This window comes from Sclerotinia sclerotiorum, genomic scaffold (genome assembly GCF_000146945.2).
Source record: "Sclerotinia sclerotiorum 1980 UF-70 scaffold_14 genomic scaffold, whole genome shotgun sequence".
In the NCBI taxonomy this organism is placed as follows: Eukaryota; Fungi; Ascomycota; class Leotiomycetes; order Helotiales; family Sclerotiniaceae; genus Sclerotinia; species Sclerotinia sclerotiorum.
In genome coordinates, this window is record NW_001820822.1 from 924,386 (window position 1) to 950,179 (window position 25,794).

Below are 25,794 nucleotides of genomic sequence, written 5' to 3' on the forward strand. Positions count from 1 at the left end.
AATGATAGGAAGACTCGAGGGAATTTTGGATTTGTGAGACTTGAGTGGATGGGATGTAATTGGAAGCACTGGCATGGACTGGCATGGAATGAATTAGTATCTGCTCCTTGTCTTGGGTTCCCTTTGAAGATTGTTATGTATATGTATATGGATATTGTATGGTATGGTAAGGCATAGAATGAAATGGAATGAAACAAGTAGAATGAATTTGATTTTATTATTTACTCTTGATAAACCAGTTGCTTTGTTATTTATTTATTTTATTAAAAAATAACTTTTTTTTATTGTATTTATTATAGTTTTTATAACTCAGGCCTTAAAGAAAGGATTTAAATCTTTTTGATTAATTAATATTCTTTTTGAGAATATTGTTATTTCGGTTAACGTGGTTTATCAGTGGGTCGGACATATCAGTGGGTCGGACACTTTTTCCTCGATTTATCACTTTAAAACTATATTATTCAATAACAATTGGATGAATCGATTGAAACTATTAAGAATCTAATAAACTAGCATCTATTGTATTATTTTGACAGGTTCTTGAATTATGACCAGTCTTTCCACACTTACTACAGCATCGACTAGTAGATGATTCCCTATTAGAATTTCCTCCATTTTGACGCTCGTCGCGTTGAATCTGATTATCAATCTCTTGTTGTGATAATATATCTTCAGCTTCTTGTCCAGTAAGTACTCCTCTATTACGTAGTTGAATTTTTTTAGTGTATCGACGTTTACTTAACGCTTCATTTGCTTTTCGAAGTATACGATTCTCAACACTCAAAAGTGTAACTTCATATGCCAATCTCTCTGTACCTTTAGCTAAAGCTTGTACAGTCTCAAATATAGGTGTAGGAGAGCTTGATTGATGACGAGCTATTCGAGCTTTTATTAGAGTTGATTGTAAAAGAGCCTCAGTTGGATTGTGAGGGGTTTGAGAGATCCAGAAATTGGTAAGTTCCAAGGAGGTAGATGGAGGGATAGAAGTACGAATCCTAATATCTAGTTTTGAGAGTATAGATTGAGGATCAAATGATATTAGACCTGCTCCTCGAAAACCAGCTTTTATATTCTGAATAGTAATCGATTGTTGATATGCAGCTTTGAAAGCTATAAAGAATTCAACCTTAGAAATATGATTGATATGAGCCTTGATAAATCCTTCAATTTGACAACTATATGAACGTTTGAGTACGCTAAAATATCCAATATCAAGTGATTGAGTTAAGTGACTTGAATACGATGGTAACTTTATGCATATAATATCGTTTGACTTGCAATATGACTAGAAAGGTATCGATTCGTGACTTTCATGCCCATCCAATATTAGCATTCGATATTTGCCCTTTCTCCGTTGACTAGTATACTTATCGAAATACTTTAATCATTCTAAACCTATCTCATTATTCGTCCATTTATTAGAAGTAGGTTTAATAGCCCAATCTGCAGGAAAATCACTCTTTGTATACCAATTAGAAAAATGATATTATTTTTGTACCACTAAAAATGGTGGTATAGTTTTACCCTCTCCATTACCACATATAATCGCTATAGCCCACTCTCGATTGCCTGATTATATTGCCTTGCTTCTGCCACTTCGTTCAACACTAGTTACAACCATTCCGGGGTATATTATACCCATCATAAAGCCTGTTTCGTCGAAGTTGTAGAAATCGCAATCCTGAATCCCATATTTCGCCTGCATATTCGATACCAATCGAAATCACTCTTCAATAAGCTCTGGATCTTCGCAAAGAGCTCTTTGAAAGTCATAGATACAATTAAAACATATCTTTAATTCTGAACATCGTTTTACAAAGCGATGAGCCCAGAGCTTTCCAACCTTTTTCGCACCCTGTGTTTCGAGCATATAATTCGCCATATCTTCCACACTATTTAATTTAGGGGCAAATCCTCTATCATCCATATCAATAATATATTGAATAAGCACCTCCTCTTCTAATTCAGTCAAATTATGACTTTTTGGTCGACTTTCAGCTATATTACTACGACTTTGAATTCTGTCGAATAATGTAGATCGAGGCACACTATAATAATTAGCAGCCTTTCGAATCGTCAATCTTTTGTTCAATTCGATAGCCTCAATGGCCAGGACTATTCGTGCTTCTTTTGAATGAATTTCCATTAATAACTATTGAATAAACGCGTATTGAAGTGAGAGAGTAAAGGATATTGAAAAAGTGTCCGACCCACTGATATGTCCGACCCACTGATAAACCACGTTATTATTTTAAAAAAGATAGTTTTAATATATAACGTGGTTTATGGAGAACTCGGACACTTTTAGCCCATCACTAATTTGAAACTGTAATAACTTTTATTATGCATTCTCAATCACTCTTTACACCTGCTCAAATTGAAGAGAAGATTAAAAAGGCTACATTTGCACTTCAATTGAAGGAATTTAAATCAATTAGAAAAGCTGCAGAGCACTTTGAAGTCCCTAAGTCTACTCTAACTGATAGGTTGGCTGGGAAGAAAACATGTTCCCAAAGCCACGAAATAGCTCAAATCCTTTCAAGCGCAGAAGAGAATACTCTTGTACGATGGATTTCACAACTTACTATTACTGTGTGAACGAAGTGAATGACTTCAATTTAAATTACTACTGTAATAAAGAACTAAGCGAACGCGAAAGAGACTAGCTCTTTTAGTAAGTCTATATAAGACTTACTACTTTCAATATGTAGCTAGCTCTTTAGACAGAATACAATTAGACATACAGGACCTACGTAATCCGTGGGTGCTACGTCTTCCGTATCCTTCTCGTACCAACAATTTCGTTGACTTTGTTCCTTGTATTTAGTAGTGTAAAAGAGTGTAGTTGATAAATAAAGAATTTGATAAGGATTAATTGTTTACTTAGGGTTTCTTCCTTTTGTTCTATAGTTTTCTGTTTTGTGGGTTTTCTCTTTGTAATTAGATTCCATTCTTCTGAGGTTTTGGTGATAGTGGCATAGCTAGCTTTGGTTTCAGGGGCGTTTATTGTAGGGGGGATCATATGATTAAGAAGATTTGAAAGATAATTGGCTTGCTTTTCAATCTGTTTAATGGTATTTTCTAAATAGGAGATTTGTGATATAATAATATTTGAGGCTTTTGTAAATTTTCCTTTTTCAAGATATTTACAAAATATTTCGATTAAGTCTAGGACTTTCGATTGTTCTTCGATATCCTCTTCCAGGGAGGCAGCTAGAATGAGTAGACTTCTAGCTTTTTGAATAGTTTCTTTTGATGAATTAATATAGAGTTCTAAATGATTGGATTATCGTCTTTGTTTATTATTGAATTGGAGTATTGGGCGATTGATTGATGATTTGAATGGATCATCAGAGCTTAAGGTATTGTATTGGGTTTGAAAGTTGAAGGGTTGGGAGAGAATAGAATTGGAAAGGATGAATAACGGGCTATTGTCTCTTTTATAGGTTTGTTCAATGTGGTTCATTTGATATGGAGTGCCTAAGATCACTTCTGGGAAGTTCGATTGGGTGGTCCCCGTCATTGAATTCTCTTCCCTCGTAATGGAGGGATGAAAGGGGTGAAAATTTCACGCGTTTTAGCGTGGTTTCACATGTTTTGGACGTCGACAATAGTATCACAACAATTACTGGTTCAATTTCTTTGGGGACAATTGCATTCGATTGATGCTGATTTGTTTAGTGCAAATGAGATATAAAAATGGTGTATTTCGAAAAATAATTTTTCTTCAAAATTTGTTGTGATGATGAATCTAATGATTATCAGGCCATCTAATCAGTAAATAACTGATTCACTGCTCCTGTATACTCAATAATGTGTCTCAAGAGCCATGTAATCATTTAAAAGATCAGTACAGAAAGTACGTGTAGCTACCTTTGTTCTAAGTTTACAAAATGCTTGTTGTTGTAACGATGCTGTACTGGAGGCAGCGACTGCCTGAGGTTTCGTCTGGTTGGTAGTTATGGGTTAAGGCTTTATCACTGGTATTCACTTGGAAGTGAAGTCGTTATGTTACGACGGATCTCACATACCTAACATCACGTGATTAGCATCATGTGATATGAGGATCCCAGTAGGCTCAGCTGTCCCAGTACAACTGGGACAACTGGGAGCACTGGGACGCATGCCACGATGGTCTATATAATCAAGATGGATTTCCTTTGTATAGAGCTTCGTGCTCAAGATCAATCATTTAGTATACTCTACTATTAGTTACGAATTGCATTATTGTCATTACTTTAAGTCCCTGCTTGACGCCTAGTAATAAACCACCTCGAGAGCCTAGAGCACTTCCACGTGATCTAGACGGCAAACCTCGTAACACGTTACTAGATCAAGTAGAATGTAGGTAAACTAATTGATAACTAAATTGAGCACGAAGCTCCTAAACAATAAAACTATTCTAACTATATACTCATCGTTTCCCTGGATGCTAGCTATGCTAGCTGGCTAACATAGCTAGCATTCCTATCGATGCTAGCTCTGCTAGCTGGCTAGCAGAGCTAGCACATTACGTGATCTCCTATTGGCCTCAGGACACTAATCCTGGGACAATTCGTCTCCTGGAATAATATAGCTTCTAGGATAATTGTCCTGGGACAAATATTATCCTGGGACGTTTATCCTAGAACGAATAATGCCCTAGGACGCTTGTCCTAAGTCATCACGGTTGCCTAATTGGTTTGTCCTAGGATTCCTTATCGATAAGAACCCCTCAGGAAACAGCGGCCTAAACCTCCGTACTTGCTTTTATTGTGTTATAATTATCGTGATTTGTGACAAACATCCGGATATCGGCATCTAGGCGATTGTAATATTTCGTGGGGTGAGGCCCTTTCTTCGATTGTCTGAAATTCGTGAATTATGATAGATGAGGCTGTATTTTAGCTGGCGGTGAGAAAATAACCGAAATTGGGGGGAGAGAAGGCGGGGTCGTAGTGTTGTATTTGATATCTGGAGTGGCATGAGTCAGGACAAGGTTGGAAGGATTTGATAGACGTGGGGTTCAATAATTACAGAATGGCAATACTGTGTAGATTTATCACAGTAGCCGCCGACGCCAACGATTAAGTTTTCACTAGTATCCATTTGAAGAGGCTGTTTAAACAGTAATGGAGAGATTGCATATTTTGGATTTGGATTTTTTCCTAGTACCAGAAGATTAGACAAATGACTATCTCGTTCCACAAGTTTCATTCCATACAAGCCATCCTAACAATTGGTAAAGAAATATTTAGCTTATCAATGGAATCGAAAATTGTTATTAGGTCAAATTCTTTTGATTATGAGACATGAAAATTTTTCCCGCATAATCCAAGAAACTAATGTTAAATGAAAGGAGAAAAATCTTAGCATATTTGATAACCTAACCTTCGTACATGAACTCAGGTTACCTAAACAGTCTAATCTTTTAATTTTGTTATATGCGTGTTTGCATGCTTCTGGACTAGTGGCATAAAACGCAACTGACAGAATCTGGAGTACATTGCATTAGCCGAAACAATCGAATCCATAGTAACTTGACATCACTTACGTATACCGAGAAATGGAAAGGATGTCGTTGATCTTCTGAGATCCAGGGGTTTGTTCGAGCTTAAGGAAAGCCACAGCCACTCAAGGCTTGCTTAATCTTCTTTGTGAATCTTCAAGATGTCCGGGGTGCCACGTTTTGCTGGGATAAGTGGTTTGCAGCCATTAAGTCAATTGATTGATTGAGCAATTTATGATCCTCGACCGTCAAAGTTTTTTGGTGTTCCCAACTGGTAATTTACCGTACATATGACTTTCGCAATGTGGCGAAGGTCTTGCTAGTAAGCTGACATCACGCAATACCGCTACCAACCAAGGACACAATATTCTCAGATAATGCCACAAAAAAGCTCCTTTAGCGATCAAGCCGACATTCATTACAGCGAACGATGCTACCATTCCGTTTCGCTTTGCCCTGTATCCTCGACGTTATCATTCTTGGTAGAATGAAATTATTGCACTCTTTAAGTGAAAATTCCTTGGTGATGCTTGCCGTTAGTGTCTTGCAGCACCTCGTATTAAATCGTTATTAAAGAAACGCATGTGATTCGTCATTACAACGAAGAGTCATCCACAAACCATGCAAGAGATAAATACACATTGCAAAGACTCTTCCCGCTATTCGTCATCTCAGGGCGGGTTTTGTAGAAATTCGCATTTTGCTTCTCAGCCTCAGACCCGACAAACTGGACACCCCGGATCAGTTTAATTTCCCATGTGCCGACGTGTCCAAAATCCTGAGCTTGTGTGGGCTTATTGCCAGCCTGTTAGATCTTTTCGCGGGCATTACGATGTGCAATCTGTTGAAGATCCATGTCCTGGTTCTACACAGTGAGACGATTTTGTTATGTCAACGCAAAAAAGCTTTGAAATAGAAGCGAGGAAGCATGCTGCTAAGCTGTTAGGTAGCGGAACCACACCCTGGTTTCTCCTAATATTCTAGGGCAATTAAATTAACACCTGCTCTTTGATTGCTAGACCACTTTTTGCTATGCGTTATCTCAAATTTCGGAGCAATAATACCAATTTTAGTAACGAATTCTCATAAAACTTTCATCGCGGGACGGACCGTTGAGATTGCCATTGCGAAAGATTGTCCAATTATTATAGAGGTGCAGCATTTATTTCTTCTACCATGTTGATTACACACTTTTCGGTAATGTCTTACTGTGATGTACTTTGAGATGATTGCTAGCGGGCTTTTTCCCCTTTCCCAAGCAGGCATCTCGTTTGCAAGACTTCTGCTTTGAAAATGCTTGAATATTTCGATGTAGCCCATTTGACTTGACATGGGTACCTTGCCAACACTAGACGGCTTGGACCATGCTGAAGATGCAAATTATTGCCACTCAGGCTTAACAAAACTATCAAACATCAACTAGACGGTCCATGTTCTGAAGTTGTGAGCATTAGATCCTAGAAGACATCCCGGGTGAGCTGCGTGCATGCACACTCGTGCATAATTCCACATTTCTATCCGCCGATTCCCCGTAAATGATAAGGACTAAGCCAAGGGGTCAATCTGTAGACATGGGCACTTGAGTTTGATAGAATAGCTCGATCATGGAATTGAGGTTGTGAGTCTCATTCATTGATGCGCATGCTTGATCCCGAAAAGAGAACCGCGCATATGCATCTGACAACGAACTCCTACCTAAGTTTTGGCTGAAGGAATCACTCAGTCAAAAATTGTTACCGACTAACCTTAATCATGGCTTCCAAGACGAGTTACGTACGAAAACTATGAAGAGGAAAAAAGTCGGTCTGATCTTTTCTGCAACAAGGTGTGTGTTTATGAGTGCTTGGCTATTAAACTTTATCACGTGAGGAATTCACATCTGATCACTAAGAGTGCGCTAAATAAATATCAATATTCACACACGACTCTTTCAATGTACATGTGCTATGGTCAGTTTCAATGACGTGCGCCTCAAATTCACACTAGAAACCCTAAATTATCTACTTATTTGCATTACAGTTAAACCGTCCTCTCTGCTTCATGTAATGTTGTGTCAAAAGCTGCCTCGCGAAGTCGCGAAAAGGCCTCTTGTATGTGCTTGATGTATGATGACTTGGAATCGTGCAGTATCAGAAGAGTGATTGCAGGACTCTCGGCATAATCGACACGTGTTGAAATTTCCCAAGTTGGTATTGACAATCTAATGTTAGCAAACATAACCCACGCGTTCTTCATTCATTCAAAAGCATGAGATGATTCTGCAGCGCAAGCCAAGTGTAGCACTCGGCAATCTTGCGCACAATGCATACTGTACCATGGTACAAGAAAGGTCCGGTCCGGTTGGACAAAAGCCTGCCGACCGAACGGGTTGATCAACCTGGGAAACATACCGAGTTGTTCAGTAGTTTGATAGGGCGATAGTGCCAATATATGCTTGATGCGAGCATACATGGCTGATATGGCAGGCACTACTCGGTAAAGGCTCTCGCCTGAAATCCCGATTGATCTTGTGATGCTTTCTTTTTGGTCAGATTTCAAGTGGAGTTTCGATCTCGTTGCCATACGCCAATGGGCAAATGCAGGTTCTTTCGAGTCGCGCTACACACAGATTGGTTATCTCGATCGGCGTTTTGTGAAGGATGAAAACAATTCATTTTTATTAAATCCTATCATGCAGTACAACGCCCCGCCGGCTAGTTAACGTTTCAGGAACCATATATCCGGAATATCTTTTGCAGTAACGATATTTTATGATACTGCACCGCACGAAAATGGACATTAGCTCATATCGGCAAAAGTTGACAAGAACCAGACTCTTATCTCCTAGCACGCCGACGTTCCCGTCTTGGACAGACCTGAAAGGAGTGTTATCCACATTTTTATCATGTTTTTACTTCGCTTGTTGCGTAAGATTATTTGTCTCGGGCGTCGAATGTATACTGATGAACGTGCGTGTGTTGAAAACGGTTTAGTTCAAAGATCCTCATCAGGAAAATAAACTTCATCGGTATCTCCATTATTATGCTCGAAACTGTGCTTAATACTTCTCCCTCACCCCGCAAGAAAAATTTATGTCCTAGACTAATGCAGGTTCCCTTTAGTAATAAATTGAACCTGAATCTAGCAGATTACCCCCCCGGAGTTCCTCGTAAAAGCCACGGCTTCTCTAGGACACCATGTCATCCTGGATCCATTCTTCTTAGGGCGCGATCGATGGCATGGCTCTAATTACACTTCATATTTAGATAATTTTCTCCACTCCGATTGATTTGTTATTTTCTTTTGATTAAATATCAGGATGCATTTTGCGCCCTCGGTGAGATCAACTAGGAGACGAAAAGAAGCTGAAGCTTTCTAGGACACTTTTTCCATATCAAACCCGCAAATCAAGGAATGGCACAGATACCTGATCCTTGAACTCTTTGTATCGTAATTAGACCAGTATTGACAGATATGTGTGAATAATGCATGAGAATCTATGATCTACAGAATCTTACTTTTTGAATGGTGTGCATCTATACTTACCAGTACGTACTACTCGCATGCATCGATATTTGTTTACAATCCTATTATCTTTCAAGCCAGTGCATACATGTTCCCTGCATGATTCGTGCATAATAATTTGCAGGCTTGAAAAAATGGTTTTTGCGCAGCAGGACCAAATTCATGGTTAATAAATAACCTAATGGACGCCCATTTTGAGTTAAGGCAAAAGAGGCGAAGCTTCTTCGGTATGGAATGCTTCTATGCGGTAGATTCTGGTATGTGGTACACCTTTGGTGGTACTTGTAAGAACAAAAACAGTCTACACTAGGGTCTAACGGGACAAAACAATTGACAGCGTCTAGTCACCGGGAAAATTGCGCAAAATACAGCTAGGATGACGCACGCTGAATTCAGGTACTAGTTGTATCACTGCTGAAACCTAGTAGTAATATGATTAGTTTCGCAATTCAATCTGTGTGACAAAATAAAAATTTTCTCTCATTGATGTCATGTCCAAAAGATTCGGCTACCATGCTCGCAATTAAAGAAAGATTGAAGACGCTAGTGGGCATTGATAAATTACTACTACATCAAGGACTTTACTCCGCTAGTGACAGCCCGAAAATGCTAAATATAGTTATCAGGAATATGTTGGACCTCAAGTTTGGATTCTCTTTCCTATTTCGTATCTGGGGTTAGACGCGTACAAGCATTATCTACTACCCTAGAAGCCGATAATTCTAAGCTAAGCCTAACAAGTAGTCCCAGAAATTCCCAAAGAAGATCCAAGTCCGATTCATCTGATCCCGATCAGCCATTCCTGATAACCATTGTACGTGGTACAGGGCCACCAGGCTTGCCATTAAGTCGGATTTTAAATCACACCATATTATCTTTAGACAAGGGATAGTAAAATGGCCAATTGTGGGTTCAAGCTTTTCTGATAATTCTTACTACTGCTTCTTCGATCGTGAGAAAATATTTTTTCTTGCATGGATATCTTTTTTAAGGCTAAACGATTGCCGCTGTCGGCGCTGTTGGCGCTGCCTTTTGAATCAAAATTAATCTATCCCAAGAGAGGCGAGCCCGGCTTCCAAATTGCCAGCGCATTCATTGCTCATACCTTTAACACTTTTCCTAATTACTGATAATAGCTATCAACGTTTGTAAAAGATTTTATTCACCTAAAGACGTCACTACGCCTTGTGGAAAGCCTGGAGAAAGTCGCATTGCATTTCCAGAGTGGCAGGGATTGCTCTTTTGCCCTGCAGGGGGATGGATTGCAGAGGCAGGGGGATGGATTGCAGAGGCAGGAGGGAAGCATCAAACGATTTGACTCATCCTTTCTGCAGAAAATGAAAATATCTGTATCGATCCATGAAAACTTCATTTTCCCGATTATTGCTATACCTTAGTTCTTAGATTGAAGACAGGAAGATTTTCCGATCAGTCCCTGGAAACTCGAGTTTACCTTACAAAGGGGTATACTGTCCCTAGGTTATTTATAGTTTATGGAGTCACCTCGACAACCATTCTTTTTTATTACTGGTGTGAGGAGAAAAATTGAAGAAATCAAGATGAAGGGAAATTGGCATGCAGATTAGCTGTCGTTAGAAACCTTTAATCTACTCGTGCATTTGCATGTTCAAGCCATGGATATCTAGGTTTACTACGCATACAACCTTCTCGTATAATAAATCTTCATATAGGGGGAAATTCTTTGGTTGTATTAGCTGCATTCTTTCCCTGTGACCTGCTGGTCGCCTGCAGTAAAATGTCCAAGGAGTTGATCAACGCCCTTCCAAGATGCGGTTACCGAACGGGGAGGGAGCGGTTCCAAAAGGCCATCCACCGGTTCGCAAATGTTTCGCAAAATGTCTGACGCCTAAAGGCCACCCGGTGGGCTACAGAGGTAGAGAATAAATATATATAGGAGTCATTCCTCATACACATCCATATCTATTCGCACCACACTTTGCTTCACTTCTTCATAAGTCAAATAGTCAAATACATTTCTAGGTCATCAACTTCGACATTTACATACTCCACATTCCATTCTATGCTAGATATATTTCTAGTCTCGTTCTATCATTCAAAATACTAGATCTTCGATCTTTGCCCTTGTACACATCTGTTATTCACAATCTGCATACAACACACAACGTCAATAGCCCTCTTTCCTTTCGAAACCGTTAGCCTCTAACACACAATCCGCACTTTTATATACCTTCAAGTTCCTTCACCTATTTCACCACTCTTCATCATGGGCAAGCATATCAAAAATCGAGGACAATCTGCTAGCAAGCCAAAGCAGCAGAGGGCAAAGTAGCACTTCCTTCCGAACTCATGCGTGAAGCAATCTCTGACGATCGTAGGCCTCACGATAACAGAGCCTCTCAGGAACTTACTGCACAGTCGAACAGATCCGATGACCAAACACACCAGCACAACATTATCACACAGCCAGGAACAAGATCCATTTCCCAGGAGCAATGCGTTGAAGACGTTGAAGATGTCCAGGCCGAGTCAACAATGATTGAGGGCAGATACATCGAAGCCGACAATGAATCAATCTCCACAAAATGGGATTCCGCGGACGACAGTACTCTATTCGAAGCAATGGAAGAGGTTTCCCAGGATACAGCTAACCGCTCGTTATCCACAAATAGCTCCACAGATCCTCTCGCATTTCATCACATGGGTGCTTGTTTCCCTATGTCTAGCTACACCGAGACCAACTCCACAGGACACACTGAACAACAATTTTACCGTGAGAATCCTATCGCTACCCCTCAGACTGCCACATATTCTACCTTCCCATCATACAACGTCCCGTTTGCTAGGATTCCTTATCAAACCACCTATACATTCCCAATCACGACTATACATAGTCAACCAGCTACCACACTCGAAGACGAACCGGTCACAAATCAATTCCAGCTTTTGCAATGGATGCATGAACATTGTGTCGAGGAAATGACTGTAAGATTTCTTGCTGCCAAACTTCTGCCGTAAAGACTAACAATCTATCAGCTTGCCGAACGTATGGTAAGGTACAACTATGATCTTTAGACCAAAGTCGTTTAGTAACTAGGTATATACGCCATTGATGAGATGTAAGTAAATATCAAACTACTATTCCCAGTCTCATCTAACTTCAGTTTAGAATTACTGAATGGCAGTGGGTCATGTCAGAATCACGAAGCGATGATAAAGCCTTTTGTAGCACCATCACACCACGTTAAAAACAATTCCGAAGTCGAATATCATCGTCCTCGATAACCACATAATATATCATCAAATTTCTCCCAAGCACTCAATGCAATCATCTTCGAGAACAGGTACTCTCTGTGGAAAGCTACAATGGAATGTGGAAGACACATCAGAAATTTATACAATGGACCTCACGAATATCATTTGCAACTTTTCATTTATTTTCTTTCAAAGCATCGCGGCACTCAACAACATGCATCCCAACAATGGCCGTCAAAAATTCCATATTTCTAGAGAAATTCACAAATCAACAACAACCAGTTGCAAGCTCACTTTGCATCTGGCATCATGGCGAACATGATGATTTATTTTTCCAACCATCTATCAATTCTTTCATATACTACCAATCAGCAACAAAACATGTCACACCTGCTGGAACTTGCGACACTGTATTCATTTATTCCTGGAACATTCCAGACACGGATTACCTGCTACACTTGATCACAACCTTCTTCATTTATCTCGCATAACAAATGGTGCCTCCATCATACAAGAACACGCCTATATCTGAAGGTGCCTGGGTCAAATATTTGCGGGATGATGCGTCTTTTTTTACATTCGCAAAATGGACATAGGGTGAAGAGTTAGTGAGGAGGTAGCCTGATCGGTGGTCGTGTCCAAAGTCTTTACTGTGTATTAATTAATTCCTAATTTCGCTTTTCATGATATCATCTTCTATTTAATTAGTCTTCAGCAAATTATTTCTTCACGCACAAAATAAGATGGCAGTGCGTCGGAAGAACCGCAAGGCGCTTCTTCACCGTGAACCGATGATATAAAGCTATATTCTTTCATTGATGCTACTATATGTAAGGTACGTGTTCGCATGACGCACACTGTACCACCAGTGAACAACGGAAAACTTCGCCCTTCTTGCGCAATTGAGAACGTTACTCAAATTATAAAGATACTGTATAATATTCAGCTGTTCAGTGATTTTCCCAAGGCCTCAACATCACCCTACCAATTATTTGCATCAATACATCTAAAAAGATTGTGTAACTTCGGACGCGGGAACCTAGGATCCTGGATATCGATCAGCAGATGATGTAAAAGGTACGTACCCCAGTATGCAGCCCTACGGCACGGAAATCTTCAGTCCCAACAATATAAGCGAGAGGTTCAACAAAACAATACAATAGTTAAACCTCGTATTATGAAACGCATGTACAGAAACGCGTCGAAAGAAAATACCCAAGCGGATGAAGTTGATGAAAGAGAGTCGAAATTAAGTGTTAAATATCTTGCTGCTCTTGACAGGTCTCGCTTAAATCACCCCCTGAATTAATTGAGACCCCGTTTTGTCCCACTAGATGATATGATAGACTAGCTGATTAGCTTCTTCCAATTTCATCGAACAAATAAATAAACATTTTACCCCAGAGCGGACAATAGCGGAATACTCCGCACAACGGGATCTACATATCTAGTAAGACGAACCATATCAAAATATCGTTAAACCAGGGCGCACTAACCTTAAAAAGTAGCTAAGCGAAATAATATATTTAAGCCCTAACCACACACCGAACTTAGGCTGCACTTATTCCGAGTCGCCCTGCATGGTAGTGACGCTATCCCCGCAATTAATTAATTCTATCAAGCTCAGGGATTTTGTTATCTAGTTGAGATCCCAGTAATTAACGCGGCCTTGTGTTCGCAACTTCGCATCTAAAAATCAAATTTCAGCAAGGCCAAGAATACGCGTAGGACGAAAATCGCATTATTATCAGTTATAGAACAATTTTAGCGGAATATACTTCATTGTGTAATATGTATAAGGGGGCTGGGGAGACAGTTTTATCGAGGCATCTATCATGTGTAACTTGTAAAATGAGGCTGTGACTTTGATTTAGTCTTATCGAGATAATCTGTCGTGAATTTCAAACTCTATCAATTTTGAGCTGGGAGCCTTTGGCGGATTAAAAATTAGTGAAGCATCCTTTCTCTAGTCGGATAAAGTCGCCCGTTAATAGTTCATGCTCCGATTGGATCATCAAAATGGATGGTGAATTGACAGGGATGTGACCCGTCTACCCTGAAGTAAATGATCGGCATTCTTGATTTCGAACGATCTAGACCGTTAGCAATCCTTCGACCAGCTGTTTCAATGTTCACGCCAATTGTACAGATGTTTGTCGGAAATATCAATCAGTTATTGAGAGGAGGTCTAGAACCTCCATGAAAAATAGTTTATATCGGCAATTGATATTTCCAGGGTCGCGACAGTCTCAAACAATCAATTAGATCGCCAATCACATGCGGTGGTAAACAAGATATGGATTTTCTGTTCTTTAGAAATTGCGCCAAGACACGAACAGGATGTAGATGATTGAAATCCCGCAGCAAGATTCCATTCATTTTTATACATGCAGCTGAAATACAATTTTTGATCAGGCAGTTGATAAACTTGCCAGCTGAAAGATTTATACACGCTCCCTTGTTCTTCTCTGCGATAGCTTGGAAGACAGCGAGAATTGCTACGGAATTAGCGGCACAAAGCGTAGCTCCATATGGTAGAAGCCAGAGTAACTGGCTCTAGTGTGCTGGGCTGTTTTGCGATTGATCCCGGAAGTCGGCAACATGCTAGCAAGTATACTCTCCAAGGCAGTTCTATGCTTCGTACAGTTCGTCAATGATCCCGAGATATTTTCACTCAGCGCAAGGTTTTGTAAGCGATGGATCGCTCTAGGTGAAGCTGTACTCAGACCGTTTACATACAATGTATCCCTCAGAGCAATGAGACGCCAGTTGAATTCATACTATTCGGAGATTCGCATGCGATCACCTGCATCTTTTAGAGCAGTGTGATACCTAACAGGTCAGATTTCAATCCCGGCACATATACTTTATTACTCTGCTGTTGAAGGCCCTCTCAAGTACAGTGCAGAGACGGGATACATGCGTTCTGTATCACATCTAACGAACCACCCGTTGGCGTTCTATGTGCCGGCGCACATGCATCAAGCTGGATAATCGGCGCGGGGTTAAAAGCTCGCATTAGTTATCAGCTGGTCTGGACTACGCGAAAGGGCTGGATGACCAAAAGCCCACCGATTGTGGTTATGGTTTATTGATTGCGAAGCGAGGCTGACTAGTACATGCTGATATCAGAGTGATGCGAGTTGAACAATGACAAATGCGAACGGGAAAGTTCAGAGCAAAGGGCGAGGCGCTTCCATAGATACAAACCCATGAACTTTCTTAGTCGTATCTAGCACCTCGATTTGATATTGCTTAGTAAAACCATGGTTGCATGGTAATAAGGGACCCAGACGTAGTGCTGTACAAAATAAGCAACGTCTAACGCCGAACAGAAGGTCTGGGGTGTTGCGGTTCTCTCGTTTCGTGGGCTGAAAAATGGTTCGCCAACCGTTTGTTTGCCTCGCTTGCAATCACTACACTATACCGAGCCTCAAGCCAAGATCGAGTACTCCAACATAAATAAAATCAAGTCCCATGAGGTGGCAATGAGAGAAAATCGTGCAGCTCAAGTCCATTTGAGAGAAATCGCAAGACATAACGCTTCAGATACAGAAAGCTCCTTCGACTTTACCTCGTAATTAATCGTTTTGAGCTTTGCTAATTCTCTGGGCTGTGAGCATCATTTCCTCCGCCGATACGTAACTAAACTTGGAACTATCAAAACATTAGCCCGAGTGACAGCCACTACTACCTAAATTTGTGGTAATTCTTTGCGAGTCCTGAAAGTCCTCGAAAGCGACGCAGGTATAACTTCGAAAGTGCCCCACGCTCTTAACCAACAACGCGGTACCATCATGTCTACTATCTTCAATGATAATGATTCACACGAGGGAAATCAATCAATGATCGCTCTAAACGATTATACCGAAGACGAACGATGTATCAATGATATCCGTTCCTACCCCAGCCTTTTCAATGATGTTTCCATAGGCAGCTTTCCGCAACAAGAGTGGCATAGCGATTTTGATGGCCAAATATCATATAAAGATAACCAAAAGTCTAGCAAAAGAAGTGTTGACACAATCCTCTGCCACACTGGGACCCATTTCGACACCTCCGGCCAAGTCCCCGACCACCCTCTTTATCCAACCATCATCCCAGATGCACGTGATCTGTACAATCCCGAGTCTCCTAGTTTAGTGGTTGCCTCGCCCTCGAGCGACCACAGTGATAATCTCCATCTCACCATATCCTATACCGACATGGTACAAGACCAACATGTGGCGGACAAGTATAGAAGCGGTATTCTCGATATAGCCTCACATGAGATTGTATCCTCCCGCTCGGTGGAATCACTTCAACCAATCAGTTTGGGGATCTCACCAGAATACTACTTCCACATTGCGCCTGACGCAATCGGCGATAACAAGGCGTCCATTGCCGCTACGCCATCACCTTTAGGCAATAGCTCTAGTCCCTGTAAGGGACAAAGCACTTTCTATGCCCCAGGCGGAAATTCTTACAAACTGCAATGCCCAACTCCAGGCCACTCCACCTCACCATATGATTATTCCGGAAGTCAGACCTTGTTTTTGTGCACCACAACCTCGACCATGCACACCACCATTACCGGACAATCCTTGCCAACCATGAGCATCCATACACCACCTGAAATTTCGCTGTCCAATTCTCCGCACATCCATTACACATCCGATCAAACTCAACTTGATCGCTGGATATACGAAACATCTGATGATATGCCCGTAAGTCCGTTCTAACATGAAAAAGTAGCCGTAGTTGTCAACAATTACGGACTAGACGCTAATCGGTATGTTTCTGCAGCTAGCGGAGCGATTCGAAAAGTCCAAATGGGAATGTTAAATTTTTTATAAAAGGGGAAGGCGGCTGGGTTTTAGTGCAACATCAGTCTATGAAGATTGCGGTAAAGTCTAGTATAAGACCTCGCTAGGAGCCCTTATTTGCAATAGATTGATCGCAAATCAACCGTAACACGAATGCGACACTCGTCGCCCTCCAAGACACCAAAAATACCAAAATACAATAACCGAGAATAACATACGACAGTGGGGATTCGCTGGTGGTCACCCACCCAACTACTAATCCACCGATCTGAAGCTTGTGTATGGCAGAGCGGACGGGATGCCCAATTCTCTTCAGTCTATGGTCGTATGTGGAAGAATTGGGATGGTTAAAGGTTATATTGTTGAGGAGAAGAGCTGGATGAAGGGGCGCGATAATGATGCATGCAACATAATGGAGCGGTAAACTTGAAGAGGCATCGTGATAGATGAGGGATGTTTAAGAGCTTGGGAGATCCCTTTGATGTTAGGATTGCCGGGAGGCCTAAGAAAAAGTTGGATAACGGATGCAGAACTGTTGGAAGAGGAGATAGAAAAAAGTCAACAAAACACTGCTAATTGTTTAAATGTTCATACCCATATTTTCAACTCGACTGGAGCGATGTCCATTGTGGTAGATGAGAGGGTTGAATCAAAGATGCAATATTGACTCGATTTTTGTGCGTGGGGAGCCGGCGTAGCACGTGACTAGGCCACTCCATCAAATACCGGTACTTTCAGTCATCCAACAGATTTGGTGGTTGGATTTGTGGCTCCCTTCGTCCAGAATATGATCTAACATGACAAAGATACCTCTACTCGTTCGATAACTTTTTGGGGACATCTGCCACACGCCTGCTAGGCCACACTCAAAAGACTAATAGGATGAAACAATGCTTACATGGATTAGTAGACATTCACATTTACTTGCCCAAATATCATCTGCATCTTACTTACCTAGTTAACCATCAATTTTCTGAGAAGACACCAGTATATCTCAACTTTGTCGAAAAGATTCAACGAGGAGATATTTTAGCATAGGCCTCTTGACGGATAGCAATGAATCAATCTTTCTTGATTTACGAAATCCAAGATCGTCCAAGATTCTATGAACTGTGACCCGTATCATTCTAGAACTCATATTTGGAAATGATTAATATCTATTCGATCTCTTGTCTAAACTGTACTTTGAGTACTGGAGCTAGCCGTCCTGTCCGCCTTATTACCACTCCTTACTTTCTTGAAGCAAGAAAATTCACCCTTACTCGCCTCCCTTAACTTCTTTAAATCACCCCTCATTCCTGGAAGTATTTTTTGTAACCTTGCTCTCGCCTCTCCATCTGTTCCCTTATCCAACTCCTGATAAATCTGACTTGAAGTCTCGGTTGCTCGTTCTGTTGTATACTGATTCATGGTCTGTGCCACGAACTCGATATCGAGAGTAGCTTGAATAAGGGAATTGAGCGGAAAGCGTTGGCGTTGTTTGAAGGCCTCCAAGAATTCCAAAGACACTTGCTCTAAGAGATAAGAGAGTACTTGACCAGTGAGGGAAGAGGCAGTTGTGGATACTTGGGTATGGACGATTACAAGACACAATAGAGCCTCATATACGTAAGGACGAACTTCTTTTGGCTGTTCTGTTGGCGCCCAGTCCGGTGCTAGAATTCCACAACGCACGATGCTGCGGAGAGTCTCAACAGTAGGTTTAGTATAAGATTGGAACAGACGAGCATCAATTTGGCCGAGGACATCTCTTATTGTCTTAGCTTCCTCTGTAAGCTTGACAGAAAATGCATTCTCAAACTGCGTTGTAAGGTTTGGAACAACATCGACACGAAGGGCCTGCAGATTGCTCAGAGTCAAAAGCATCCGAACATTCTAGAGAAGTTAATTCGGTTCTGAAAGGGAGAGACTTAACTTACGCGGTCACTAGCATCGACAATTCCAGCATCCATGCTTGTAGCAACAACCATAGCCACAGGAGTTGCCAAACCATCAGTATCAGTAGTCCAATCATCTTCTGCCTTTTTAATAGACCTTTCTGCATTCTCTACCATCCCACTCAGTGCTTTATATAGGGTCGTTACAAACTGACTACGAACCATTTGCAAGAGCTTTGCCGGTGGAGGGAGAACAATGTCGGCCGAGCCTGGCTTGATTGATGCGTCAGAGATGTAAAGGATCTTTTGCATGCCTATGAGGATTGCACTTTCGAAGGCACTAAAATTGGCTGGCATCCTGGTCAAATCTCGTTTGTCTGGTGAACGCCTCCAATCTTCCAAGACTTTGATGTTTTCAGCATCTTTATTCCATGCTGCGAGTATTGCAGTTACGCATCTCTCGCGCATTCCTCCAACAAGAGCCTTCAATCGTTCTAAAACTGAACCATCTCCGTTAATCACCGGGTATAATCCCGACATCTCGCTTGCGCCAGAACCTACGAGTGTCAAGAATTTGGCTAGATAATGGACGCCACTGGCCGAGTTTGACCATGGCGGCCAGAATGCAAATTTTTCCCAAGCCTCCCCTCGTTTCGGAGATGGAGGTGGTAGGTTGTTGGGATCAAATGCGAATCGAGAACCTCGAAGGGCAGAGGGAGTCAATGAATCAGCCGTTCTTGGTGTCCGTGGCGTAGGTGGTAGAGGTGAAAACAATGCTGATATATCCTCAATTGGAGGAAGGACGAACAATTCATATATACTTTCCCGAAGCATATCAACTAGCTGAACTGTTCCTTGTTGCAATTCGATAATGTTCTCATCAGAAAGCCTATGGTGCTCTCGAGACTTTCCATTTATTCCTACAGGTAAAGCTTTCTGTGTCCTACCATCGATGAAACCTTGAACAGTCTGCCAATATTCTGTCACTTCGCCAAGAACACCTTGCGCGGAGATCATGCTATGGAGGAAAGAGTCCATTTTCTCCCACAACTCGATGATGTCTGGAGAATCCACTGAAACCTGTTTGTTGTCTACAATTTGGCGTCCAAGCGACCGCAGGTGAGTGGCTATGATTTGAGATGCAGGCTTTTCAGCACTAGCTAATCTCCGTCGTAGAATTTCGATCTCTACTCTCGCGCGGTCCGAAGTCGTTTGGATTTTGACCTTAAGGTGATCATAACGACTCAGTAACCAAACCCAAATAGGATTATCCGTGACCCCTAACTCAAGTAATATGCTAATAAGTTCCATATGTTGATCCTGCTGAGCGCCCATGAATCCATCCATTTTGCTAGAGCCTTGTGCTAATGATAACTTCTTCCACATGTCGCGTTTAAAGTCCTCGATCTGCGATTCGACATCATGCCATACGCGGGCAGCCAGAAGGATTTGGTGTATCTGAGGATCAGTCGGCGGTGTATTTCCTAAGGTTTCAGTGAGTTTCTTTGCATCATCTGCGAACCGTCTTGCTTTTGTATATTCTTCGACAATACTTTCATAATCTTTCCGCTTGATACTATCGGTAATGGCAGCGTTGACCTCGTAGTATTCTTTGTATCGATCAACGGTTCCAACCAGTACTTTCAGACTGTCCTCCTTCTCTCTTCCATCTAATGCCGGGCCCCAAACCTCTTCTGCCTTTGCTGAGACATCTAGAAGGGGTGTTTTGATTCCAAGCACACCATACTCGCTTTCTTTCATCAATGCGTTCTTCTTTCTAACATCCAAAGGCGCTGGAGTTGTCATTCCAATCTGATTACCACTGCTCGCTCGAAAACTACTTCTGCTGGCATGGCGGGAATGAGGTCTAGGGCGGGAAGCTGTAGGTGGTTCTGCCCCTCGATACTTCATCTCCGTATAAACATTGTCTATTGTGGCTTTAGCACGCACGAAGCGTTCAAAGTTCGATTCGACGAGGACCTTCAGGGAAGCGGATTTCTGGTCAATGGACCTAGAGAGAAGATCTAGTCCTCGTAAAAGGTCTTGCGTAGAGGCGGTAGAATGAACTTGCGATAAAAATAAGGCCGGCGAGAACGTTGTTGAGGACAAGAGAAACCTATTACCTGGTACCGTCAGTGGAAGTATGAAAGAAGGGGTAGAGATTCTAACGCAGTGCTATGTCGTCCTGCACAGGTAGACCTTGCTGCCGGAGAACTCTGACAACGCTATCTGTACTTCCCAAAGGGTCTGGCTCGTCCCTCTGAACCAAGTTCTCTACTCCGTCGCCTGACTTTTGTGAATTGGGAATAAGACTTTTGCGATCACTAGCTTTCTCGAGAGCGAAGTATTTCGACTTTCTGCGCGCAACAGCTGCTGCCTTTGAACCATTCTGCTTTGACTTGGGAGCTTCGTCATCCTCATCCGAGGCATCACTTGTATCCTTATCTGCCGGCCATTCTGTGGGATATGGAGATGAAAGTTGGTAATGATCCAAAATGGTTCGTTCCATGTCCGTCATATTGAATCGTGGTTAATTCGAGGTTGTCGCAACAATACCTCGAGTATTTGCTCATAAATTCCAACACTGCATCAAACAATTCACGGCTCCAAAGTCAAACATTGGTGGTTCAAAATTTATGGAATGTATTGTAGTATGTCGAAGTTCAGTGTCGCTACATTCAATGTTTTAGGTGAATATCAATCCCAAGGATCACAAGTCGGGAATTACCGATATCAGGCGCCGACAGCCCGGGGCAAAACGGCTGAAAGTGGGAACGCGGAATCCAAGGAAGCAACTTCTTACTTGAGGAAAAAAGCAACTTTCCGCAAGTTAGCCGACTTTAAATCTTCTATCTCTAAACATATTTTGACCAACTCACACTCTCTACTCCTATTCTTCCAATAAATTCTTGCGAAATTTTGGCGAGAATAATTTGGCAGACAGTATGTTAGCAATTAGATCATTTGGCGCTCCCGCGCGCAGACAGTGCATTCAAGTATCTTCACGTGCTTGGAAACCAGCCGCTGTCCAGGTAAGAATATACTTAGTTCCCGCTGCAATGCAACTATTGCATATTCAAACTTCTTTGCACATGCTCACTATTTATCACTACAGGCGCGCCGCCAGTATGCCACCGAGAAAGCCAAGATTGCCCAGTTCCACGGCCAGAAGGGTTCAGATGTAAGACATCCCAAGCCAATGAGAATAGTTCCAACGCTGCACATCCTATAATAAAACGAAAAGGAAAACAATTGAATACGGGGATAGCTTCTGGGAATATAGCCACTGACGTTCTCCAAGGGACTCTACACAGTTAGTTTGATTGAAGGTGACGGTATTGGACCCGAGATTTCGCAATCTGTGAAGGACATTTTTTCGGCCGCTAAGGTAAGGAGAATATTCGAACGATCTCGAGTCAACTCTGACACTGGATTAAGGCACCTATCAAGTGGGAGCCAGTTGATGTTACCCCGCAACTCCGAGACGGAAAGACCACCATTCCCGCAGAGACTATCGAGAGTATCAACAGAAACAAGGTGGCTTTGAAAGGTCCTTTGGCTGTATGTGTAGCCCATCTGTTATTCTCTAGCCCGGTACTAATCTACACTAGACCCCTATCGGTAAAGGACATGTATCTTTGAACCTTACTCTTCGCCGAACTTTCAACCTCTTCGCCAACGTTCGGCCATGTCGCTCAATCGCAGGATACAAGACACCTTACGACAACGTCGACACCGTTCTTATCCGAGAGAACACTGAGGGAGAATACTCCGGTATCGAGCACGTTGTGGTAGATGGAGTAGTACAAAGCATCAAGCTCATTACAAGAGAGGCTAGTGAGCGTGTTCTACGATTTGCTTTCCAATACGCCCAGGACATCAACAAGTTGAAGGTCCGAGCTGTCCACAAGGCCACGATCATGAAGATGAGTGATGGTCTTTTCTTGAGTACCGCAAACAGAGTTTCCAAGGATTTTCCAGCCGTCGAGTTTGACTCTGAATTACTCGACAATACCTGCCTGAAGATTGTTACAGACCCAACTCCATACAACGACAAAGTTTTGGTTATGCCTAACCTTTACGGAGATATTTTATCGGATATGTGCGCTGGTCTCATTGGTGGTCTTGGTCTTACTCCTTCCGGCAACATTGGAGATGAATGCTCTATCTTCGAAGCTGTTCACGGATCTGCACCAGATATTGCTGGCAAGGCTCTTGCCAATCCTACTGCTCTTCTCCTCAGTTCCATCATGATGTTGAGACACATGGGATTGAACGAACACGCACAGAGAATAGAGACTGCAATTTTTGATACCTTGGCGGAAGGAAAGACCTTGACTGGTGATTTGGGTGGCAAATCTAAGACCCATGAGTATGCTGGAGCAATTATCAGCCGTTTGTAGATACAATAGATACCCAGTTTAAGGGAGTATAGACTGTACCATCATGTGCATAAATTCCCGCACTGTTCATAAAATACTAAATCGCACACAATCAGTCGGGAAATTTTGCTTTTATACGTTGAAACATATTGTTGAACTATTGAGGCTGTTGTCTGTTAGTTACTACTAGTACTATTCCGTATTCCTTTACAACATGTCGAATTTTGGATGCACGAAACCAGAATCCAATTTCTCCTCCAGTTCCTGCAGAATAAACCCGAGCTTGGAATGTTTTTCACCCGCTTGTGGTGAATCACGTGGCAACATAAATTACACGAGGCCGTTCGTTTCGCAGAAGCTTGGACTCAGTCAACAATGAACATGCAGTTCAACTTCAACATCCTTGGGGATCACCGCACGTGGTGAAACGCATCAACGACATTTGCCAGTCACATTTTGATCTGAACCTCAAGATACGAAACTCTAAAGAGAAAATTTCTTTAGTACCAGCTCCAAAATCATACCACGAAATAGCTGCAGGTATCGGATCGCTAATGCCAACATCAGCTCTCCTAGTTAAGTAACATCTTGTCGAATGGGACCTTCCAATTTGAGCGTGTAAATTTCTTATTCAGTGCGGGTGGAAAAGAAGAGCCACAAGGATGAAGCGTTCATTAAAGCGTGCTGCGGTGCGGCAGATTATGACTAGCTCCCATGGAAGTCATAAATATGAGCCTTTACCCTCTGAAGAATCAGATCTAGTTACTAGCACAGATTCAGACGATATTGTCCAGACTTTAGAGCAGCATTTGAGGAAGTTCCGGAAAAGATCAAGGAGAAAAGTGTTCACTATGGGTATTGCCGCAATTGTTGTGTTGGGACTTGTCTATTTTGGAGCGGTGTATGTTTGATCGTGAAGCTTTTGCTCAGTGCTCATATTCATTGCTAACCAGTGCTATAGAGGCTATGGGCTACCAGCCAACTCGTCGTGCGATAGTATCAATGCTGGATACTATTGTCAACCCGAGATCTCACATTTCTGGGGTCAATACTCGCCTTATTTTTCAGTTCCCTCAGAGATTAGTGCTTCTGTCCCTGATCAATGTGAAATATCATTTGCTCAGATCTTGTCCCGCCACGGAGCACGGGATCCTACAGCTGGCAAGACAGTAAAATATATGGCTCTCATAGACAAGATCCATAACACCACGACTTCCTATGCAGTCGATTATACTTTCATAAAAAACTACGAGTATTCTTTAGGATCTGATCAGCTTAGCGTATTTGGACAACAGGAATTGATCAACTCTGGTATCAAGTACTATAATCGGTACAAGTCCCTAGCATCATCAATTACTCCATTTGTTCGTTCTTCGGGACAAGACCGCGTTGTCGAGTCTGCCCAAAACTGGACCCAAGGGTTCCACTCTGCTCGTTTGTTGGACTCATCATCTACGGCCAATGCTAGCTACCCATTCAACATCGTCATTATTAGTGAAGATAAAGGAAGCAACAACACTCTTGACCATGGTCTCTGTACCACCTTTGAGGACGGCCCTGACTCCACCATTGGAAACTCTGCCCAAGCTACATGGGCGTCAATCTTCACCCCAAACATCACCTCTCGTCTAAACTCTAACCTCCCTGGCGCCAACCTCACCATGGCTGACACCATCGAATTTATGGATCTTTGTCCCTTCAATACTGTCGCCTCTCCCACCGGCATTATCTCTCCATTTTGCAATATCTTCAGCGCTGCCGAATGGAAAGCTTACGACTACTACCAATCCCTTGGTAAATACTATGGATTTTCTTGGGGTAATCCATTAGGTCCTACACAAGGTGTAGGTTTTACCAACGAGCTCATTGCACGCCTCACAAACAGTCCCGTCCAAGACCATACCTCCACAAACCACACCTTGGATGACAATCCGGCCACGTTCCCAGTTGACAGGCCCATCAAACTATATGCAGATTTCAGCCACGACAATGACATGACTGCTATATTCTCCGCTCTTGGTCTGTATAACTCCACAAGCGCATTATCCAAAACCAGAAGAGAAGATGCGTTGCAAACGAGTGGCTATTCAGCCAGTTGGTCGGTACCATTTGCAGCGAGGATGTATGTGGAGAAGATGACCTGTGCGGGTGAGAGTGAGGAGTTGGTTAGAGTTATTGTTAATGACCGCGTGCTACAATTAAAGACATGTGGTGGTGATGAATTGGGCAGATGTGGATTGTCAAAGTTTGTAGAGAGTTTGAGCTTTGCTAGTGAAGGGGGTGACTGGGGAAGCTGCTTTACTTCCTGAGCTGGATAATAACACGAACCAATTAAATGATTGTGCATAATAGAAACTGGCGACGGATGGAAATCGCAAATCCCTCCTATAGGGTTTGTTTGGAACTTTTAGAAAGAGATACTTGACACAATCTACATATGATCAACAAGTTGCCCACATCAGGGTCAACCCAGCATGAAAAGATAAAAGCCTGCGACGCATGAA

General features: G+C 42.1%; 11 protein-coding genes across 11 annotated transcripts; 7 read left to right on the plus strand and 4 right to left on the minus strand.

Annotated features, from left to right (window-relative positions):
- Window positions 1-493: 493 nt before the first annotated feature.
- SS1G_09948 (hypothetical protein) lies at window positions 494-1,705 on the minus strand (the record flags this gene model as incomplete). The annotated part of the gene is made up of 3 exons (XM_001589264.1): window positions 494-516; window positions 571-1,110; window positions 1,639-1,705. The coding sequence occupies 3 exons, from the start codon at window positions 1,703-1,705 to the stop codon at window positions 494-496; spliced, it is 630 nt and encodes a 209-aa protein (XP_001589314.1).
- Window positions 1,706-2,343: 638 nt separating this feature from the next.
- Window positions 2,344-2,598, plus strand: SS1G_09949 (predicted protein; the record flags this gene model as incomplete). Its single annotated transcript, XM_001589265.1, has 1 exon — window positions 2,344-2,598. The coding sequence occupies one exon, from the start codon at window positions 2,344-2,346 to the stop codon at window positions 2,596-2,598; it is 255 nt and encodes an 84-aa protein (XP_001589315.1).
- A 3,485-nt stretch (window positions 2,599-6,083) lies between these two features.
- Window positions 6,084-6,613, minus strand: SS1G_09951 (predicted protein; the record flags this gene model as incomplete). Its single annotated transcript, XM_001589266.1, has 2 exons — window positions 6,084-6,281; window positions 6,599-6,613. 2 exons carry the CDS (start codon window positions 6,611-6,613, stop codon window positions 6,084-6,086), a joined length of 213 nt encoding a protein of 70 aa, XP_001589316.1.
- An 894-nt stretch (window positions 6,614-7,507) lies between these two features.
- SS1G_09952 (predicted protein) lies at window positions 7,508-8,142 on the minus strand (the record flags this gene model as incomplete). Its single annotated transcript, XM_001589267.1, has 3 exons — window positions 7,508-7,688; window positions 7,798-7,865; window positions 8,095-8,142. The coding sequence occupies 3 exons, from the start codon at window positions 8,140-8,142 to the stop codon at window positions 7,508-7,510; spliced, it is 297 nt and encodes a 98-aa protein (XP_001589317.1).
- A 2,606-nt stretch (window positions 8,143-10,748) lies between these two features.
- Window positions 10,749-12,046, plus strand: SS1G_09953 (predicted protein; the record flags this gene model as incomplete). The annotated part of the gene is made up of 3 exons (XM_001589268.1): window positions 10,749-10,828; window positions 11,365-11,956; window positions 12,008-12,046. The coding sequence occupies 3 exons, from the start codon at window positions 10,749-10,751 to the stop codon at window positions 12,044-12,046; spliced, it is 711 nt and encodes a 236-aa protein (XP_001589318.1).
- A 407-nt stretch (window positions 12,047-12,453) lies between these two features.
- Window positions 12,454-12,717, plus strand: SS1G_09954 (predicted protein; the record flags this gene model as incomplete). Its single annotated transcript, XM_001589269.1, has 1 exon — window positions 12,454-12,717. One exon carries the CDS (start codon window positions 12,454-12,456, stop codon window positions 12,715-12,717), a length of 264 nt encoding a protein of 87 aa, XP_001589319.1.
- Window positions 12,718-14,291: 1,574 nt separating this feature from the next.
- On the plus strand, window positions 14,292-15,321 carry SS1G_09955 (predicted protein; the record flags this gene model as incomplete). Its single annotated transcript, XM_001589270.1, has 3 exons — window positions 14,292-14,412; window positions 14,787-15,051; window positions 15,114-15,321. 3 exons carry the CDS (start codon window positions 14,292-14,294, stop codon window positions 15,319-15,321), a joined length of 594 nt encoding a protein of 197 aa, XP_001589320.1.
- A 702-nt stretch (window positions 15,322-16,023) lies between these two features.
- Window positions 16,024-17,050, plus strand: SS1G_09956 (predicted protein; the record flags this gene model as incomplete). The annotated part of the gene is made up of 2 exons (XM_001589271.1): window positions 16,024-16,932; window positions 17,012-17,050. 2 exons carry the CDS (start codon window positions 16,024-16,026, stop codon window positions 17,048-17,050), a joined length of 948 nt encoding a protein of 315 aa, XP_001589321.1.
- A 1,154-nt stretch (window positions 17,051-18,204) lies between these two features.
- On the minus strand, window positions 18,205-21,426 carry SS1G_09957 (hypothetical protein; the record flags this gene model as incomplete). Its single annotated transcript, XM_001589272.1, has 3 exons — window positions 18,205-18,870; window positions 18,951-21,031; window positions 21,078-21,426. The coding sequence occupies 3 exons, from the start codon at window positions 21,424-21,426 to the stop codon at window positions 18,205-18,207; spliced, it is 3,096 nt and encodes a 1,031-aa protein (XP_001589322.1).
- Window positions 21,427-21,853: 427 nt separating this feature from the next.
- Window positions 21,854-23,311, plus strand: SS1G_09958 (hypothetical protein; the record flags this gene model as incomplete). Its single annotated transcript, XM_001589273.1, has 5 exons — window positions 21,854-21,940; window positions 22,024-22,089; window positions 22,210-22,296; window positions 22,347-22,469; window positions 22,520-23,311. 5 exons carry the CDS (start codon window positions 21,854-21,856, stop codon window positions 23,309-23,311), a joined length of 1,155 nt encoding a protein of 384 aa, XP_001589323.1.
- An 830-nt stretch (window positions 23,312-24,141) lies between these two features.
- Window positions 24,142-25,599, plus strand: SS1G_09959 (hypothetical protein; the record flags this gene model as incomplete). The annotated part of the gene is made up of 2 exons (XM_001589274.1): window positions 24,142-24,191; window positions 24,252-25,599. 2 exons carry the CDS (start codon window positions 24,142-24,144, stop codon window positions 25,597-25,599), a joined length of 1,398 nt encoding a protein of 465 aa, XP_001589324.1.
- Window positions 25,600-25,794: the final 195 nt, after the last annotated feature.